The sequence below is a fragment of the Coturnix japonica genome, chromosome 3, assembly GCF_054131305.1.
Source record: "Coturnix japonica strain WE chromosome 3, WE-NBRP24, whole genome shotgun sequence".
NCBI lineage: Eukaryota > Metazoa > Chordata > Aves > Galliformes > Phasianidae > Coturnix > Coturnix japonica.
In genome coordinates, this window is record NC_140665.1 from 3,454,178 (window position 1) to 3,469,651 (window position 15,474).

Genomic DNA, 15,474 nt, shown 5'->3' on the forward strand with positions numbered 1-15,474 from the left:
GTTTCTTCTGAATTAGTTAACCGTCAAAACAGAATGAATACACACCTTTCCAGTGTCTGCAGTTCCTGGAATCTATGTATTTGTGCATGCAGGGACGTGATTTTCTATTTTATTTTTAGGGTATGCTTGAGCCTACCAAGGAACCTTTGAAACCAATATCTGCAGCAGAAAAGATAGCTTCCATAGGACAGACACCTCCTGTATCACCGGAGATGAACCCGTGTGCATCTGATCAGTTCCAGGTAAAAAACAGAGAGAGGGAGAGATAAAAAGAGTGAATGGGGGGAATAATGGAATGCCTTACCTCTCCTTCATGTTTTAGTTAAGTTTTCAAAGGCACCTGTATCAAAGGCAGGTGGTCCTTGTGTCAGATTGAAGACATACTGTTGGATCTACTCTTCATGTGTGACTGGACGGGAGTCTCCATGATTAAGACTACAGCAGTTGGTGGCCAAAATTTAAGAGTCCTGATGATATCTACTGGTATATAGCAAGTTAGTTTAAAAGTCCTTTCTCTGCCTGGTGTTCTGTCTTTCCTTTATCTAAAGCTTATCATATTTTGATAGTGCTTGTTTTTTTATTTCCTTTTTTTTTTTTTTTTTTTTTTTTTCCTTAAATTATCATATTTGCAGGTATACTGTTTATACTGTTTCTTTTTCCTTTTCCTTTCTTTTTCAGAGTAACATAAAAAGCAGCCCAGATGTCTGGAAAAGGGATTCTGGGTACAATCATTACAAGCATGAGTACCTGATTATTTTTTTTTTCACTATCTGAGTTCTGTGTCAGATTTTTTTGAGTAATTATCCATTGAACAGCTCAAAGTCACTTCTTTGGTTTCTGTTGTCTGAGCCTTATAGAGTTCAGAGAAGCTTAGGAGTGAGCTTTCGAATCCTCTGAAAGTTGTGGGTATTTTTTTGTTGTTGTTGTTGTTGTTGTTTTTCCAGTATTCTGATACTAGAATGTGGTGTATTGTGGTGTGCCTGGTTGGCAGCTAGCTACCAAGATATGCAGAGACATTTTCCATGTTGCTACAATGATGCTTGGCACGTATTCAGAGAAATTCAGCTGTGTCTCTCCTTAGCACAGGGTTTGTTTAATCTGCCCAGCATTTGGTTACTTGCTGTGCTTGTGACTTCTCTGAGCTGAAGAAATCGTGTCTAACTTCTATATTTGAATGGATTTAGAAAATTACACTGGCTCTTTACAAAGTTTTTACCAGGAAAGCATAGATTAAACCCTTGCTCTGTTCTGTAGACTTGTTCTGTTTTGTATCTGAAGGTAATGTCTAGACTTTTATTTTGTCTCTTGTTTATCGAGACTTTTGGGCTTGCATTTCTCTGTTAGTCAGTGCTGTAAGCTGGTGAACAGAATGTGAAATAATGCCCTGACTGCTTTTACCTGTGTCTGAGAGCATGGTGTCCTACATACCTTGCTGGTCCTATTAAGGCACAAGTGTAAGGAAAAGACTGCTCAAAAAGGCAGGCGTTGACTGTGAAAGCCCACAGACAGGTGCCCTTCTATTCTGTATCACAGCATCTGCTGAAGTGGCCTTCTAGGCCATAACTGTCTTCTGTCAGTGCAAAGAAGTCAAATAAGTTGTTATCTGGGCTCAATGTTGTCTGATTTCTCTTGGTTTGATATTGTTCTCTGGTTAACCACCTTCTCTGGGCTTTCTTCCAAAAAGCTATATCAGTATTTTTGCTCTTTTTCTATTGTTTCAAAATATCCTCTTTTCTGTTTGTAAATACCTATCTTTAGTGCTCAGCTCTACCAATACAGGATAACTGTGGTTTATTACCTGCTTAGTTTTGCTAATTAATCTGAATATTGAAATAGAAATCTAGAGTGACTTCTTTTTCTAGAAGAAAATTGTCAGTAATTCTTTTCTGCAGGTGCCTATTACAGCACATCTGCACGCATACAACACGATCTCTAATTCAGAAGCTTATAACAGAGTATGTATCTTACACTTGCTGGGTATTAGGGATTTAAACTTAATTAAACCTCATGGGGTGACAGTCTTTAAAAACACTTCTAATTACATAAGGGACCATCAGGACTTCTAATAATGATAGATGCAAACTGTCATATAATGGCCACCAGCCAAAGGCTCCATCATGGAACTGTTCTCCAGTTACACATGTGAGAAAGATCCAAGAATGTATGTAGCTCTGACAGAGTAAAAGAAGAAAAAATCTGCAGGTAAGAGATAATATATGACTAAATATTCTATTAGATGCAAATAAGTTGCTTAAAGGTGGTGTCTGAGGAAAGATGCATTTCAGAGCACTTGTAGCCATTGGCACAATTACATACAACAAAATTTATGAATTATGTCTGTGTAAACCTTTTTCTGAAAGTCATGTTTGTGGTACTCATTTAAGGATCTATTTAAAGACTGATCGTACATTTGTATTACAAATCTTCCTTCAGCTTTAGGACAGCAAAGTACTTCCCTTTAGAGTGGGGAAAGGGGCAAGGGAGGAGTAAGTTTTCCTGGCTAATCACTGACGTGGAAACAAATACATTTTAGATTTTGAATGTTAAAAACATCTTACTTAATACCATTCTAAAATTACTTTGTGGAAACATCTCTTCCTTTTATCCAAATGAAATATGATGCAGTAAAAAGAGCAGGTATTTTAGTTTTCCTTACTTTCTTAACATTCAAAGTAATTCTCTGGCAGATTATAATATACTTTTTCTGTACTATGTCCTGTAATCTGAGATGGAGGGAGGAGCGAGAGCAGTTTTCTTTGAATCTCAATATTCTTCTAGATTGGGTGCCTTTCTTTAAAGTGTGCTATTAAAATATTGGTTGTAAATACAGTAGTCTAGCAACCTTGCAGACTCTGTTTGCAGGGCATGTTTCCTTTGTTTGAGTTCAGGTGCCTCAGAATAGTTAGTTTTATTAGGGCCAAGGACATTAGAAACAGAAACCTTTCTGGTTTATTGGCTTTTGTTTCTGTCCTCTACTTCTGCTTTACCTGCTGATGCGTGGACCACAGCTTGCCAACATCCTGTATAGATGAGGTCTGATTTACTTGGCGCTCTCTTTTTTGTGAGCAATTGAATTCAGTGGAGTGGCTTCATCCCACAAAACAGAATAGCTAGTATATGCAGTATACTGACTGATTTGGAGTCATATATCCTTTTCATCCATTTTATCAAGAATTCATTGTATCCTTTGCCCTCTCCTTATCAAGTCTGACAATCATGTAATCAAAGTGAAAAGCTGAGCTAGCCATTGGTATCACCTTTTCCATGCAACACTGTAGTGGTCTCATCAGGACTCATCAATCCTGACTCAGTCTTTTGATAGGAAATCTACTGGGTGTTCCTCAGTAACTGTGAATTGGTAGGAAGCTACTTTGTTTCACTTTGAGTTCATTTTGTTCACACCAGAAGACTACTAAATTATATTGGATCCGTTTCTTTCGTGATATGATTAAAGAAAAGAAAAAAAAAAAGAAAAAGTAACCTCTTTTTAGTGCTAGTATATTTTAGGTGCAACAAACTTTATACATGCTGCTGATCATTGAGATCATGACTTAATCTCACGTATAGCTTCTACACTGGTAACGTGATTTCTCCATCCAAATCATTTAAATGCCAGTAATTTCATTACCAGAGCAAAGAAAAAAGTAAAAATAAAAATGTAGCATCAGCTCCTTTAGGTTCCTTGGAATGGTTGTTGTTCTAGTTGTGTTCCACAGTATTGGAAATAATTCCAAGTGATTAAGTAGGAAAGGCTTTTCTAGGCAAGGTTTTACTCTAAGTAAATGCGGAAGTCTTCGGTTCCCTTTTATTTCTGTAATCACCTATCTCCTAGCAAAAACCTTTTATCATTAGTTTAATTGTACAAAGCTAGCACAGGTTGCTGCAGTCTTGATTCTTGAATCTGAATATGATATCAATATTGAATAATTTAAGTTTTGAAAAGAAAATAGATAGTCCAACTTTCTACAGGAGGCACATCTGTGCCACTGGAAGCCTGGCAGCTAGTGATGCATTCCCAGTAATGTTGTGAATGTTCAATTGCTTTTCTTCCACAAGTGTTATTTTTCTGTTAGTTGTATTAAACTTGTGAAGTTGAATCCAATGGGGAGAGAATGGAAATGAAATGGGCAAAAAGGTGCAATAAAAGGAAGATCTACTTTTTCAGTAATTTATGATGCTGCCTATTGGTCTGTGTTCTGAGAATACAGGAGGACAGCACTTGCAAGTTGCTAAACATGCCTTCCATGTAAAATGTGGTACTGCTTGTTTAATTCACGTGTGTGTTTGCACGTGCAAAAAGACTGAACAAGAGGAAATGGAATGGTGAGGATAGACTCACAGAAGGAGCCAGGTTCCATGTTCCTCTCTTTCATCTTACCACTGGTCTGTTTAAATATTGAAATGGTTTTATCAGAAAGGGATAATAAATCACAGGGCGATGTGGTTGTTCTCGCATGAGGGTTTTCTTGGGTATTTTCTCCTTCATTTTTAAGGTTTCTGTATTAAAACTCAAAAACAAAACAAAACAAAACAAAATACCCCAACCAACCCACCAGAAACAATCACATGCTATTTTATAGTAAATAACTGGATTTGTCTACAATTGGGTCAAAGCAGGGATATAGACAGCTTTCACTTATAACCCTTTTCTGAAATTGTCCTCTAAATTTCATATACATGATTCTATGCAAAATGCTTTGTCTTTTGTGAAAGTGCTATTAATTTAATGTTCGACTATGCCTTAATAGTTATTTAATTCGTACGTATAATTTGAAAAATCCTGTTTGAGTGACCTAATCTGTACTGTTGAGAATTTACTGAGGCTTCCTATAGAAGAACAAATCTTCTTTGGATGTTTAGCATGTATTATGAGAATACACCCCTTGCAAAAGCTGGGGCTTCCTCGTTCAGTTGTCTTTTTAGTATTTAGATGCCAAAGAATCTGTTGTTTGAACTGCTTTGCATTGTTGTAACATGAACTGACTATAAAATCTGATTTCTGACTTTTCAACTCTAGGAATCTCTACCACCTGTCCAGTTTGACTGGAGTAGCAGTGGCCTTACTAACCCTTTAGATGGTACGTCTCTCCGTAGAGCCTCTAGCGCCAGAGCTAGAGATAAGAAAACTACAAAGTTCAGACAAACATCTATCTGCTGATTATTTTTTTTAAATATATACACACACATATACATATATAAATATATATATTATTTATTTCTTATTCCTAACTTTGGAAATTCAGGCTTTCTTTCTGATTAACTGTGCTGCTATGTGAAAAATTATGTAGTCTGAAAAATACAAAGTGAAGTATTCTTTTAGATTTGTGCCATATGCTAATGACACAGTGGCAATATTAACATTTCATTATAAATAACTGCTGATTATAACAAAACCCGGAATAAATGAGCATTTTAGGATGACGAGTTTTCCTTTGTAAAAGTATTTTTCACTGATGAACTCTCTCCTTAAACGTCCTTTGAATGACAAACTTGTATATAATGGCTACTTCAAAGCACAATATTTTAACTGCAAACTATTTGTGAAAGATGCACCTCTTGACCTGAAAGTTTTCAGAATTACAGATAATTTTTTATCTTTCAAAAATGTGACATCATCTGTTTTGCTTGCACTCAGTAGTTAATTAGACCGAATATATTGAACAGGTAGCTACAAAGTTATTTCGATCTATAAATGTATATAATTATTACTTAGAACCCTTCACCTATGTCTGTTTTAATAGCAAAAAACTTTGTGCTGCCACCTCCAGTCTCATAAATGCAAGTTTATGCAAAGGAAATAAATTTTGGAAATTTGTTTGAACGATAGACTAGAGATCTTGAAAGAAAACAATACCTATAAGAGGAGCCTGCTAACAATGGTTAATTTATAACGTATAAGTTGTTCAAAAGCAGGCTGAAAGAAATTGCATCTCTTGCTGCTTTGGTGTTGCCTCAAGTTTCAGAATATGTAGGTTGTACCAGTTTGGATAGCAATATCATGGTGCTGAAGGAAAGCCTGGATGGACCCTCTTACTGTTGTCTAGTGTCTTATTACTTCAGTCAGATCATCATGCTTTCTTTTTAACAAGTAACTTCTTTAAAATGTATCTTGATTTAATTTCTGTTTCAGTACTAAAGGGGAACAGTATAATTCACCAGTGAGGAACTGGGTGTAAGAGTGGCATTTATTATCATATGTTTACATTGTTTTTAAGATAATCATTATCAATTGCTTGGTTCTCTGCTATCTGGGGACCTGCTAAGTCTCCTTGATGAAAGAATGGCTATCAGTGTCATTGAAGGGAGAAGAAACTCAGTATTTCCTATCAATTGATGCATATATTGTTTCCCTTTAATTGATCACATCTTTCTCTCTGGGTCTTGCTGGTTCTCTTTCATTTTTAGATTGAAATAAATGGTTCTATTTTTAACTAGTGTTGATTTCCTTGCTGCATTGTACATGAGGAAATGTGCACTGAAATTAAGTTGTTAACATTTTAGAAGGTACAAATTAATACTGTAAGCATTGTTTTCATGTCAATTTTTAAATTGTGTACTGAGTACTAATTATAACTTGCATGTTCAAGTGTGTGTCTTACCCCCTTTTTACACATAAACCCCTCCCTTGGCTTACCTTCTATATGGCTGCCTACCAACACGGTCACTGAATTTCAAGCTAGTGGAGGTTCTACTCTTCTGAACCTTGATTTCTTTGGGCCCGTGGATGACAGTAGCTCTAACAGCACCACCACAATCCCAGGTCAGCAGAGTGTTAAAACCACAACTGTAGTATAACAACTTACTAAAAGCATGAGCACATCACTTGACTTTCCTATAAACAAGGAGAAATTTTACTTTACGTTTCTCTAAAATGTCTCTCTACTGCATTTTTCCTTTAATCTGTGTTCTATTTTCTGATGTTTGGTGTCAAGTGCGAGGTATTTAAAAGGTACTGTCAGCTCTGTATTGTCACAATGGAGGAATGAATGGCTCTTTTGCTCTTGCAGTTCAGATGTTAAAACACTTGTTTCAAATGAGAAATTTTGAAAGTGAAATTTTCCAAGTACTTAAGAATAACTGAAAAATGTGACTATTAAAACAAATTAAAATTAGGCTTGTTTCCTCTTCTAAACGAATGTCTCCAAATTAAAGAATTGTATTGTTAATTGGAAGTCATTGAGTGTAAAGGTGTAGGGCTTAATGAATCACAATCCAGGTGGTATTGTCTTCTACCTGGAGACTAAATTTTTGTCCTGTCTGTAGTACTAGTGTTAATGATTGGAGGAGAAAAAAGTGTTTTAACAGCATTCATAATAGAAAAATAAGGATGTTTGCATGTTTGTGGGGTGTTAGAACTTCATGAATGCTAATTATAAAACTAAAGCTCTTCATCTGCAACTTAAGGAGTAGATGAAAATATCATTTTATCATTTGAATAAAATGCGAAAGTAATTAATTTTTCGGATGGTTATGACATGCTTTCAGTATTTTATGTGAGCTTGTGAAAACCTGCACTTGGAATACATTTCTTCAGGAACTTAAGGGAACCCTCTGGAGTTTTCTCTGGGTGTGTAGTCAGAGCAGATAAGGCAAACGCTCTTTCAATCCAATGCCTGTCAGATGTTGGGAAGCCATAATAACCAAAGTTCTCATAGGAATGGATTGTTAGTTATATTTCTATTTTTAGGGGTTTTTGTTTGTTTTATTCTGTCTCAGTGTTTTTAATTTTAAGAAACTAATTTTTCAAACCAATTTTGAGGCTGTCCAGTATTTTTTAGAAGTGCTTATAATTATAGTTATAATTTCTGTTTTTAAAGAACTGCTTTCTTGCTTTTGCAATTTGGTCACGGAAGACAGTTTTATGGCATCCCATTCCAAATGTGGTCTTGTTTCACTCTTGAGAAATGTTCTTACCAGGTGGAAGATAGCGGCAGGTTTGTCACGAAAGTGACAGGTAGCAAGTTTAAGATTCTTGGGTTTCATAGATTCTTTTATAAGTGCGTGCAATTCTATCAACACGTCATTCATCAGTACCTAGTACACGTGCTGCTTGTGCAGTCACATATGTCCCTCTATCCTGCTGCTGCTGTGCACACCTGAAATCATTACTGGAGGAATACCATATCAGCCTTTTATTGCACTCATTTATTTATTTCTTTAGTCTGTTGTTGTTTCATCAGTTGCGGGTATAATCACCTTCCCTGGTATGCCCTATAGTGCCTGTTTTTAGTTTTTCCTTTTCTTTCCTCCTGACTTGTTTCTGGGAAAGTCATTTGTTTCTTGGCTTGCAGCTCATGTGTTTGTGTGTGTGTGTTTAGGAGCTTTGTGTGGGGTTTGGTTGGCTAACTTTCCTTCAATATCTCATTAAGGTTTTGCAGTGCTCTCCTTAGCTATTCTCTGATTGTTTGAATAAAATGGAGAATATGCAACTCTTAATAAAAAATAAAAAAAAATTAAAAGAAATTAAGAAGTTATATAAAAATCAAAAGACAAATTGTTCTGTCTTTTAGTTTAAAAATAACCTTTTTATCAGTACTAGAAGTTTGTTATATCTCTGAAGACCTTAGTTCTACTTTTACTAGAGCTATACTGTATTCTTTTCAGTCTGATCTAACCAGTAGCCAAAATGACACTTCATAACAATTTGCATTCTATGTCATGATCTAGAAGTCATTCATTTCTCGTATGTTCCCACAAACTTACTGTGTTGTTTTATTTTTCACGCTGAAAGTTTAACGTAAATGTAGCAGAGTAAAAGGTGTGTAATGGAATAGCAAATTGAGCAGTGGCATCACGTTGCAATGAGAGTAAATTCAGGACTGTAAATGTCTGAATGATACAATTCGTAAGGTTACATTTAATGCCTGTTTCAGAGTTGCATGTCAAAGAATTCCTCATTTCATTTGGTTTTACAATTTGTACCTTAATGGGATTTCGCAGGCTTCTGCAAGTCAAATGTATATCTTCAAGTCTTCCTCTCCCTGTTTGAAATTGGATATTTTATGGAATAGTTGGGCCTGTTCCTTTTTCCATGTTCTGTAAACATCTGATAATACTTAAAGTCCTGGTATCCTGGTCTCAGTACATTACATATTTTGGTGTTTCACATGAAACTGGTTGAAATTTAGTTTGCAAATCCAGACCTGAAACATGTAGGTTGAAGGGAGAGCTGATTATTTTCTCATAAACTGACATTAAATGGACCAAATCCTTCCCCCTGCCTTCACCTCCTCAGCTTATCCAGATTATTTTCTTAATTCTCCTTTTTATTTGGCTTGGTTTCCTCACAATTAAGCACAGGGGTATTTAACCTTATGTTTGCAACCACCGTGCTGCGTTTATTGAGTGGAAAAGGAAGGACACTAGGCAGAGAATTTTTTGTTACTCAGTCAGCTCTAAATATTTTGGGAGTACTTCTAAATATGTCTTGATCCTGAGCACCATCACTTGATCTGTCACCATGATACCAAGCTATACATACTCGTTTTATGTTAGGTATCTGTTTGTGACTGTCATTATCCAAGGGTTTGCAATGTTTGTTCTGCAGGAGTATAGAATGCTTCTGTGTTGTCCAAACCAATACCAGCATTATACACTTTTAGAATGCACGTGTCTACAAAACAAGATGTTTCTGTCCAAATTTTACACTGTTTTTTAAAGTTATTTGTAATTGAGGATGATGCATACATGCACTTCATTTAAGACCACAAAGCACAAAATAGCTGCAAATGCAACTAGAAGAATATCAACAATTTTAAATACTCCCAAGTACCAAGTTGTGGTGGAATAGTCTTGAAATATGTTAGTAATTTCAGTTGTTGATGTCTGCTGACTTAATAATAATACTATATTTTTAATTGAAATGTATTTGCAACATATGTAATGCCAAAATTCAGTATCTGATCTAAGACAGCTGAAACTAGGAAATCCAGGCTGAAGTGTCTGGATATGTGATTCTTTATAAATAAATGAAAGATGAAAAGAGAGCACAGACAAACAGTTTTGGTAGCTGTATAAATGTGGTTGTGTAACTTTTAAAAAATGCCATTCCACTTGTGTGCATCATAAAAGCTGTTTTTCCTTGCCTAAAAAAAATGAAATAGATTTATCACATCCTCCTGTAAAAAGCAATACACTGAAGTTGCTGTAACACGTGCCAGTGTTGTGCAATCTGTCACTAAACAGCTGGTCACTGTTAACCATCAGCATTCTTTTAATAGCTGCAGTTGAGCTGAAGTAATTGAAACAAACCCTTTTAACACAGCTGGCGTTTTGCAGGTATTTCGCTATAAAAGGTAAATTAAATTAGTTTTACTCTTAGACTGAGACCTTGTATACCAGGCTTGATCCAAGGTGTGTGTACTGCATAATATAGCTTTGAAAGCTACTGAAAAGTGTGGGGAGAGAAGATGCTGCTTTAGATACAGACGTGTTCTGTCATGTTCTTTTTGTGTATCTTGAAATTTTAAACGATTCAGATGTTTACAGAAAACAGTCTCTAGCAAGCTGCTCTGTGGCTAGTTATGTCTGTCCTTGTCTCCAACCATCACTGACTATCATTTTATACTATAAGGTGTGGATCCTGAGTTGTATGAATTGACAACCTCAAAACTGGAAACTTCCAATGCAAGCAGCAGAGTGACAGATGCATTTGCAAGACTCATGTCCACGGTAGAGAAGGCGAGCACGTCCACAAGGTAAATAACATCAGTCATGCTTTTCCCTTTTCTTTCTTTTTTTTTCCCCCGAGGAGTGAATGTGTGTGACATTTGCGAAGGAACAAAATGTTTAAGATGTAAGCCAAGGTTACATGTTACAAACGTCAAATCTGTACTACTGTAGTTTAAATTTTGTTTTATCATAAAGCTCTAAAACAAAATGGGAAACAGTTTGTGAGCTGACAGAAGTCACCACGTTCAATGTCAAAAGCTAGAACCAAAGGCTTAATTGGAGGATAAGACTTGCTGAATAACAGAAGTGATTCCTAAGAGTGGAAGGGTAAATTGAAGCTCCCAGTTCAGGCTGTTAGGACTTTAACAGATGGCTTTTCTAGGTCTTTGATATAGCTGTTAAACACTTATATGGTTCCAGCACCAGTAAAATTTTTGGTGACCAAACATCAGATTTATTTTGCTGTTGCAAGTTATTTTTTAGGAGCTAACACACATAGCTTGTGTGGCTGGTTCATTATATCCTTTCTGCTTCATGGAGCTCATGCAAAATTTTTCTGGACTTAGCTCTGTTTGTAGAGTATATGAAGGTTTTAGGTGTCAAATGTCTTCCTTGACATCTGGCCTGGTAAATAGGTAGTCTTTCACTTCTTAAGCTTGAATACTTTGGGTTTAGTTGTTTAATGTCCATCTTAGCAGCTCTGGACTGTCTTAATGTATAGATAACGATTGTGCACATTAGAGAGACACTGAGTGATTCTAAGCAGTAAAATGCTTTTACTATTGAGGAGGTACATGTCTATTTCATAGACATGTATTTAATAGTTGCTTTGCAACTAATAGCAGGATGTCTTCTCTCTGAGCTTCAGCTCTCTAAAACTAAATAAATAAGTTTCTGTGCAGCACAGCACTTAAAGCACATGGGTATAGGTGAATAGAACTGCAGCATGTGTAAGGAATTCTAATGGTTGGAGCAGCCTCGTGTAAAATAAGTAACACTAAAAATTTCACAGCTCTTTTAGAACATGTTCTTTTATTGAGAAAACAGTCTTGATAGTTTTCCCGCAGTGAAAATGTTCAAGGTGAATGCTGAATAAAAGACCAATGCTCTATGGCATTTCAAGAGCGAACCAGTAGAGGGAACTCCATACCTCAGTGCTCCACTTTTGGATTGCCTGATGCATGGAGGACATATACTTCTTGTGAACATAACGTAGCGGGAAAGTCTGAATTTAGCTAATTAGCAAAGGTAGAAATAGTTGGAAGTATTTTTGTAGTATGTCCAAAGTCTAATGTAAAAATAATCATAAATTTGCAGCAGAGTATGTCCACTCCAAATATTGTTATTTATTCTCTTTATGTCTGTTCTTAGATTTCTGTCTGCTTGCTTGACAGACCTTTAAGATATCTATTTGCTTTTATTTACAAATAAGCAGTGCAGTCTGCTTTGCTTATGAATCCTGACCTTCATTTTTCTATATTATTTTCTCTGGGGGTGAGTTTTTTAAGTGCTTCCACAGAACACTTAAAGCTTTTAGTTGCTGTGTTGAAGCTCGATGATTACATATCAAAGCTCTTCCTTAGTTCTGGAGAGCATTGCTTGGTAACAAGAAAAGGTTCTAGACTGGTGCTATTGAAATACAGCTGTCTGTAGGAAAGGGTTGGAGGCCTCAAATGTGCCAGTTATGTTCAGATACATGCAGATGAGCTGCTTTAAAGCAGCTGTTTTCAGCGATAAACAAGTTTCGTATGTTTTTGTCTGCTCTGAAGCTTGTTTTTCTGTCTTTTCATATATTCTGAAAAAGCACCAGTATCTTGAAAAACTTAAACGTCAGAGATAAAGTCTTATCTCAGCAGTATGCTAGGTATGTTGTAGGGTGTAGCTTTATCCAGCAAAAATTGCATTTCTTTTGGATTTTTTATTCATCATGGCCCTAGAGTCCTGGTGGCTGGGTAAAGCCAGCTCAGCAAAGGTGGCCCATGTGCACTAAAATGGAAACAGATTTAACCATTCACAGTAAATCAGGGGAAGATGTGAAGAAGTGACTAAGCACTGCTGCAGCACCAACTTCGGTTGAGCTAAGATTACCCCACATCTGTCTGTAAATTGTCTGAATTCAGGATCTTTGAGGTTAAAGTTTAGAGGGAGGTATCATTTCAGCTGTAATAAGCCACTTTTCTTTGAAATAGCTCCATCTTTTCCTTTTGATCACCTGAAGTTGGAAAATTAGTTTCTCAAAAGGAAAGAGCTGGGAGATGTACAATTGACAGGTAAACAGAGGCTAAACAAGATGTTTTGTATGAAGGATTATTGTGATAGAAAGATAATCTACGATGAATGGAAAATGCTCACTGTTGTCGGAGGCTCTCAGTAAGCTCCACAAAGGAGCGATCTCCAGAGAAAGAGATCCTGCCTTAGTGGTAGTCAGTCCTTAAATGAGATCTGGGAGGGGTGGAGCCAAGATTCCGATAGCACAGCCAAATTACCTTCACCTGTGCTCCAGCAGTTGATTCGTTGCTTGACTAAGTTGGTCAATCAGAGGTTCAGGCTGTGATCAACAGTTTCACACATAGGAGAGGAGGGGGAACTTTGCAATTCTGTTGAATTGGCAGAGATCAAAAGTTTTTCTGCTGACTTCTGGAAGGAAAGCATTTCCAAGAAATGGCTGAAACCCTCATTTAAACTGCAAACACTCCATGGTGGACTGTTGGATGTAGTAAACTAACTCTTAAGAGTGATTTTTAAAGTTTCTAATCGCCTCATTGTTGCTATTAGAGCCTGGCTTTTTTGGTGATATCCTCAAAGCCTTTTGCAAATGCAAGTGATCACTTAAATCCTGAAAGACTGAATGCTGCAGGAAGGAGTTAGAATGTAAGCTGGAACAGTTGGTTATGAGTGACACATCAGCAAAGCATTACGTATGTCTTGAATCTTCTTCCAGTGGCTTTTGTGCCTGTCAGTCTGGCTAATATTTTGCAGTTCAGTGTTAATGTGCTATTAAAAAAAGAAAAAAAACTAACAACAAAAGCTTCATGCCAGCAGGTAGAAGAACAGGTATAATTGCTTGGGGAAAGGTATTCCCTCAGTTCCCTGTCTTGGGAAGAAGTGTAACCTGATGTAAGAGAAGAGGTGGAGAGGGCAAAGTGTTTTCTAGAAGGTAGTTTTAAAACCTTAATGATGTTAATGTAAAACTAGTCAGCAGTGATGATAGTACTTTAACTCTCTATAAACTTAAGATAATGAGTAATTGTTTAGGGTCGCCCTGCGAGTCTTGCTACTGAAGGTGTTGACTAGTCTGTTACCCAGAGAGGGTAATTGCAGTGTCCAGTCTTACTGTCTTCTAGAGGAGCCTGAGCCAAATAAAATGCAGCGCTGCCTCCGAGACCTCGCAGTGCAGTTTCTTAGTATGACACAGTTGCGCAGAGGAGGAAGAGGCATATAAATAGCAAGGAGTGTGTGAGCTCCATCTTGGTGCCTGATTACAATTGCAGGAACTCCTTTTAATGCAGATCTCTGAGTCAGCCCTCTTCCTTTGGCTTCCTCTGTCAAATACTCCTTTGTTAGCTGTAAGTCCTTGATCACCAGGAGTTTGTACCTTTAAAAGGCTTGTGGTAAGTGATAACTAATAGTGGCACCAGATACTGATAACACAGCGGTGGGTGACAAACACGTTTCAGCAGCTCAGAGATAGTCCTTAGAGCACACACAGCACTGACAGTGAAGCTGTTAGAGAAGGCTGCACATATTGGCTCTCTGCTTCTTCCGTTGGTAAATCCAGCACACAGCTTTGTTTATCCTCCATAATTTGGTAATCTGCCTAGTCAGTGGCTCATGAAATTCCACTGCAGCAGAGAAAAGAAAGTATTGCTATTCTAGCAATGAAAAATCAGATTTAGTATCTATAATGTCTCATCTTGAGATCTTCCGTCAAGTAGAGGTTTCAAGTAGCAAACAGAACTGGTAACTCAGTGTCAACACAGTGATCAGTGATGTCAAGGATGAGTTTAACTCCAGATTATTTTCTTGTTCCTTTAGCCAAGAAATTCTGAGACTGCTGCTGAAGGAAACACATAGCTCCTGATTTCTTCTGATCTCTGATCAGCTCAGGGAATGATCCTGATGGGTGCTGACAAAACGGATACATGACTATATGTTGCTTTGTGACTGGAGCAGTGATTTCCTTCTCGTAGACACAGCTGAAAGTTTATAGCTGTGGATAAGATATGGAAAGCAAATTTCTGAATTGCTCTACATAAAGGCAGTTTGTTTCTGGCCTTTTGTCTCAGCTTTTCACTCCATGGCAGAGGAGCTTCCTTAGCAAGGATTTCCAGTGTCATTGTAGGGTAAGGCTAGTGCATTTCTGTGAATATTTGGTTTTCTAGTAATAACCAGGATTCTTCAAGATGAAGCATCATGTATGGGAGTGTGGGCAGTGGATGGGATCTTCTGTGGCTGTTTGAGCCATTAGGAAATGTTTCTTGCGTAACAGTGAGAACCAAGCAGCATGGGTTTTCAGATTCTTTATTCATTTCTGCTCAGAAGTTCTGCTGAATAATGCAAATGGCAAAGTAAACACCAGTGGTTCCCCCAACTGCTGGGTGCATCCTTATGGGCTACACATGCCACTGCACTTCAAAGCAAGTTAGCAGCAAGTTGTGAGCTACTATTTGCTGATGATGAGACCCTGCAGGGGGAAAAGAGGCTGTGGATCATGTTATAGAGAAGTACAGTATGTAGTCCGAGTGCAGTTGTGTTGAAAACACATCTTAAGTACATTTCTATTACTTCTTATTTTTAAAGGAA

General features: G+C 37.1%; 1 protein-coding gene across 9 annotated transcripts in view; it reads left to right on the forward strand.

Moving 5' to 3' along the window:
- The window catches only part of AFTPH (aftiphilin), a 45,694-nt gene that overhangs the window by 28,584 nt on the left and 1,636 nt on the right, over positions 1–15,474 (forward strand). For 3 of the 9 annotated variants that reach the window (XM_085542378.1, XM_015856518.3, XM_085542379.1), the window contains 4 exons: positions 120–242; positions 5,018–5,078; positions 6,677–6,760; positions 10,574–10,697. In XM_085542378.1, the coding sequence (XP_085398504.1) occupies positions 120–242; positions 5,018–5,078; positions 6,677–6,760; positions 10,574–10,697 (392 nt within the window). Of the gene's footprint in view, positions 1–119; positions 243–5,017; positions 5,079–6,587; positions 6,761–10,573; positions 10,698–15,474 lie in introns of those variants that run through there. The other 6 variants (XM_085542380.1, XM_015856521.3, XR_014944328.1 and 3 more) reach the window with 4 other exon arrangements.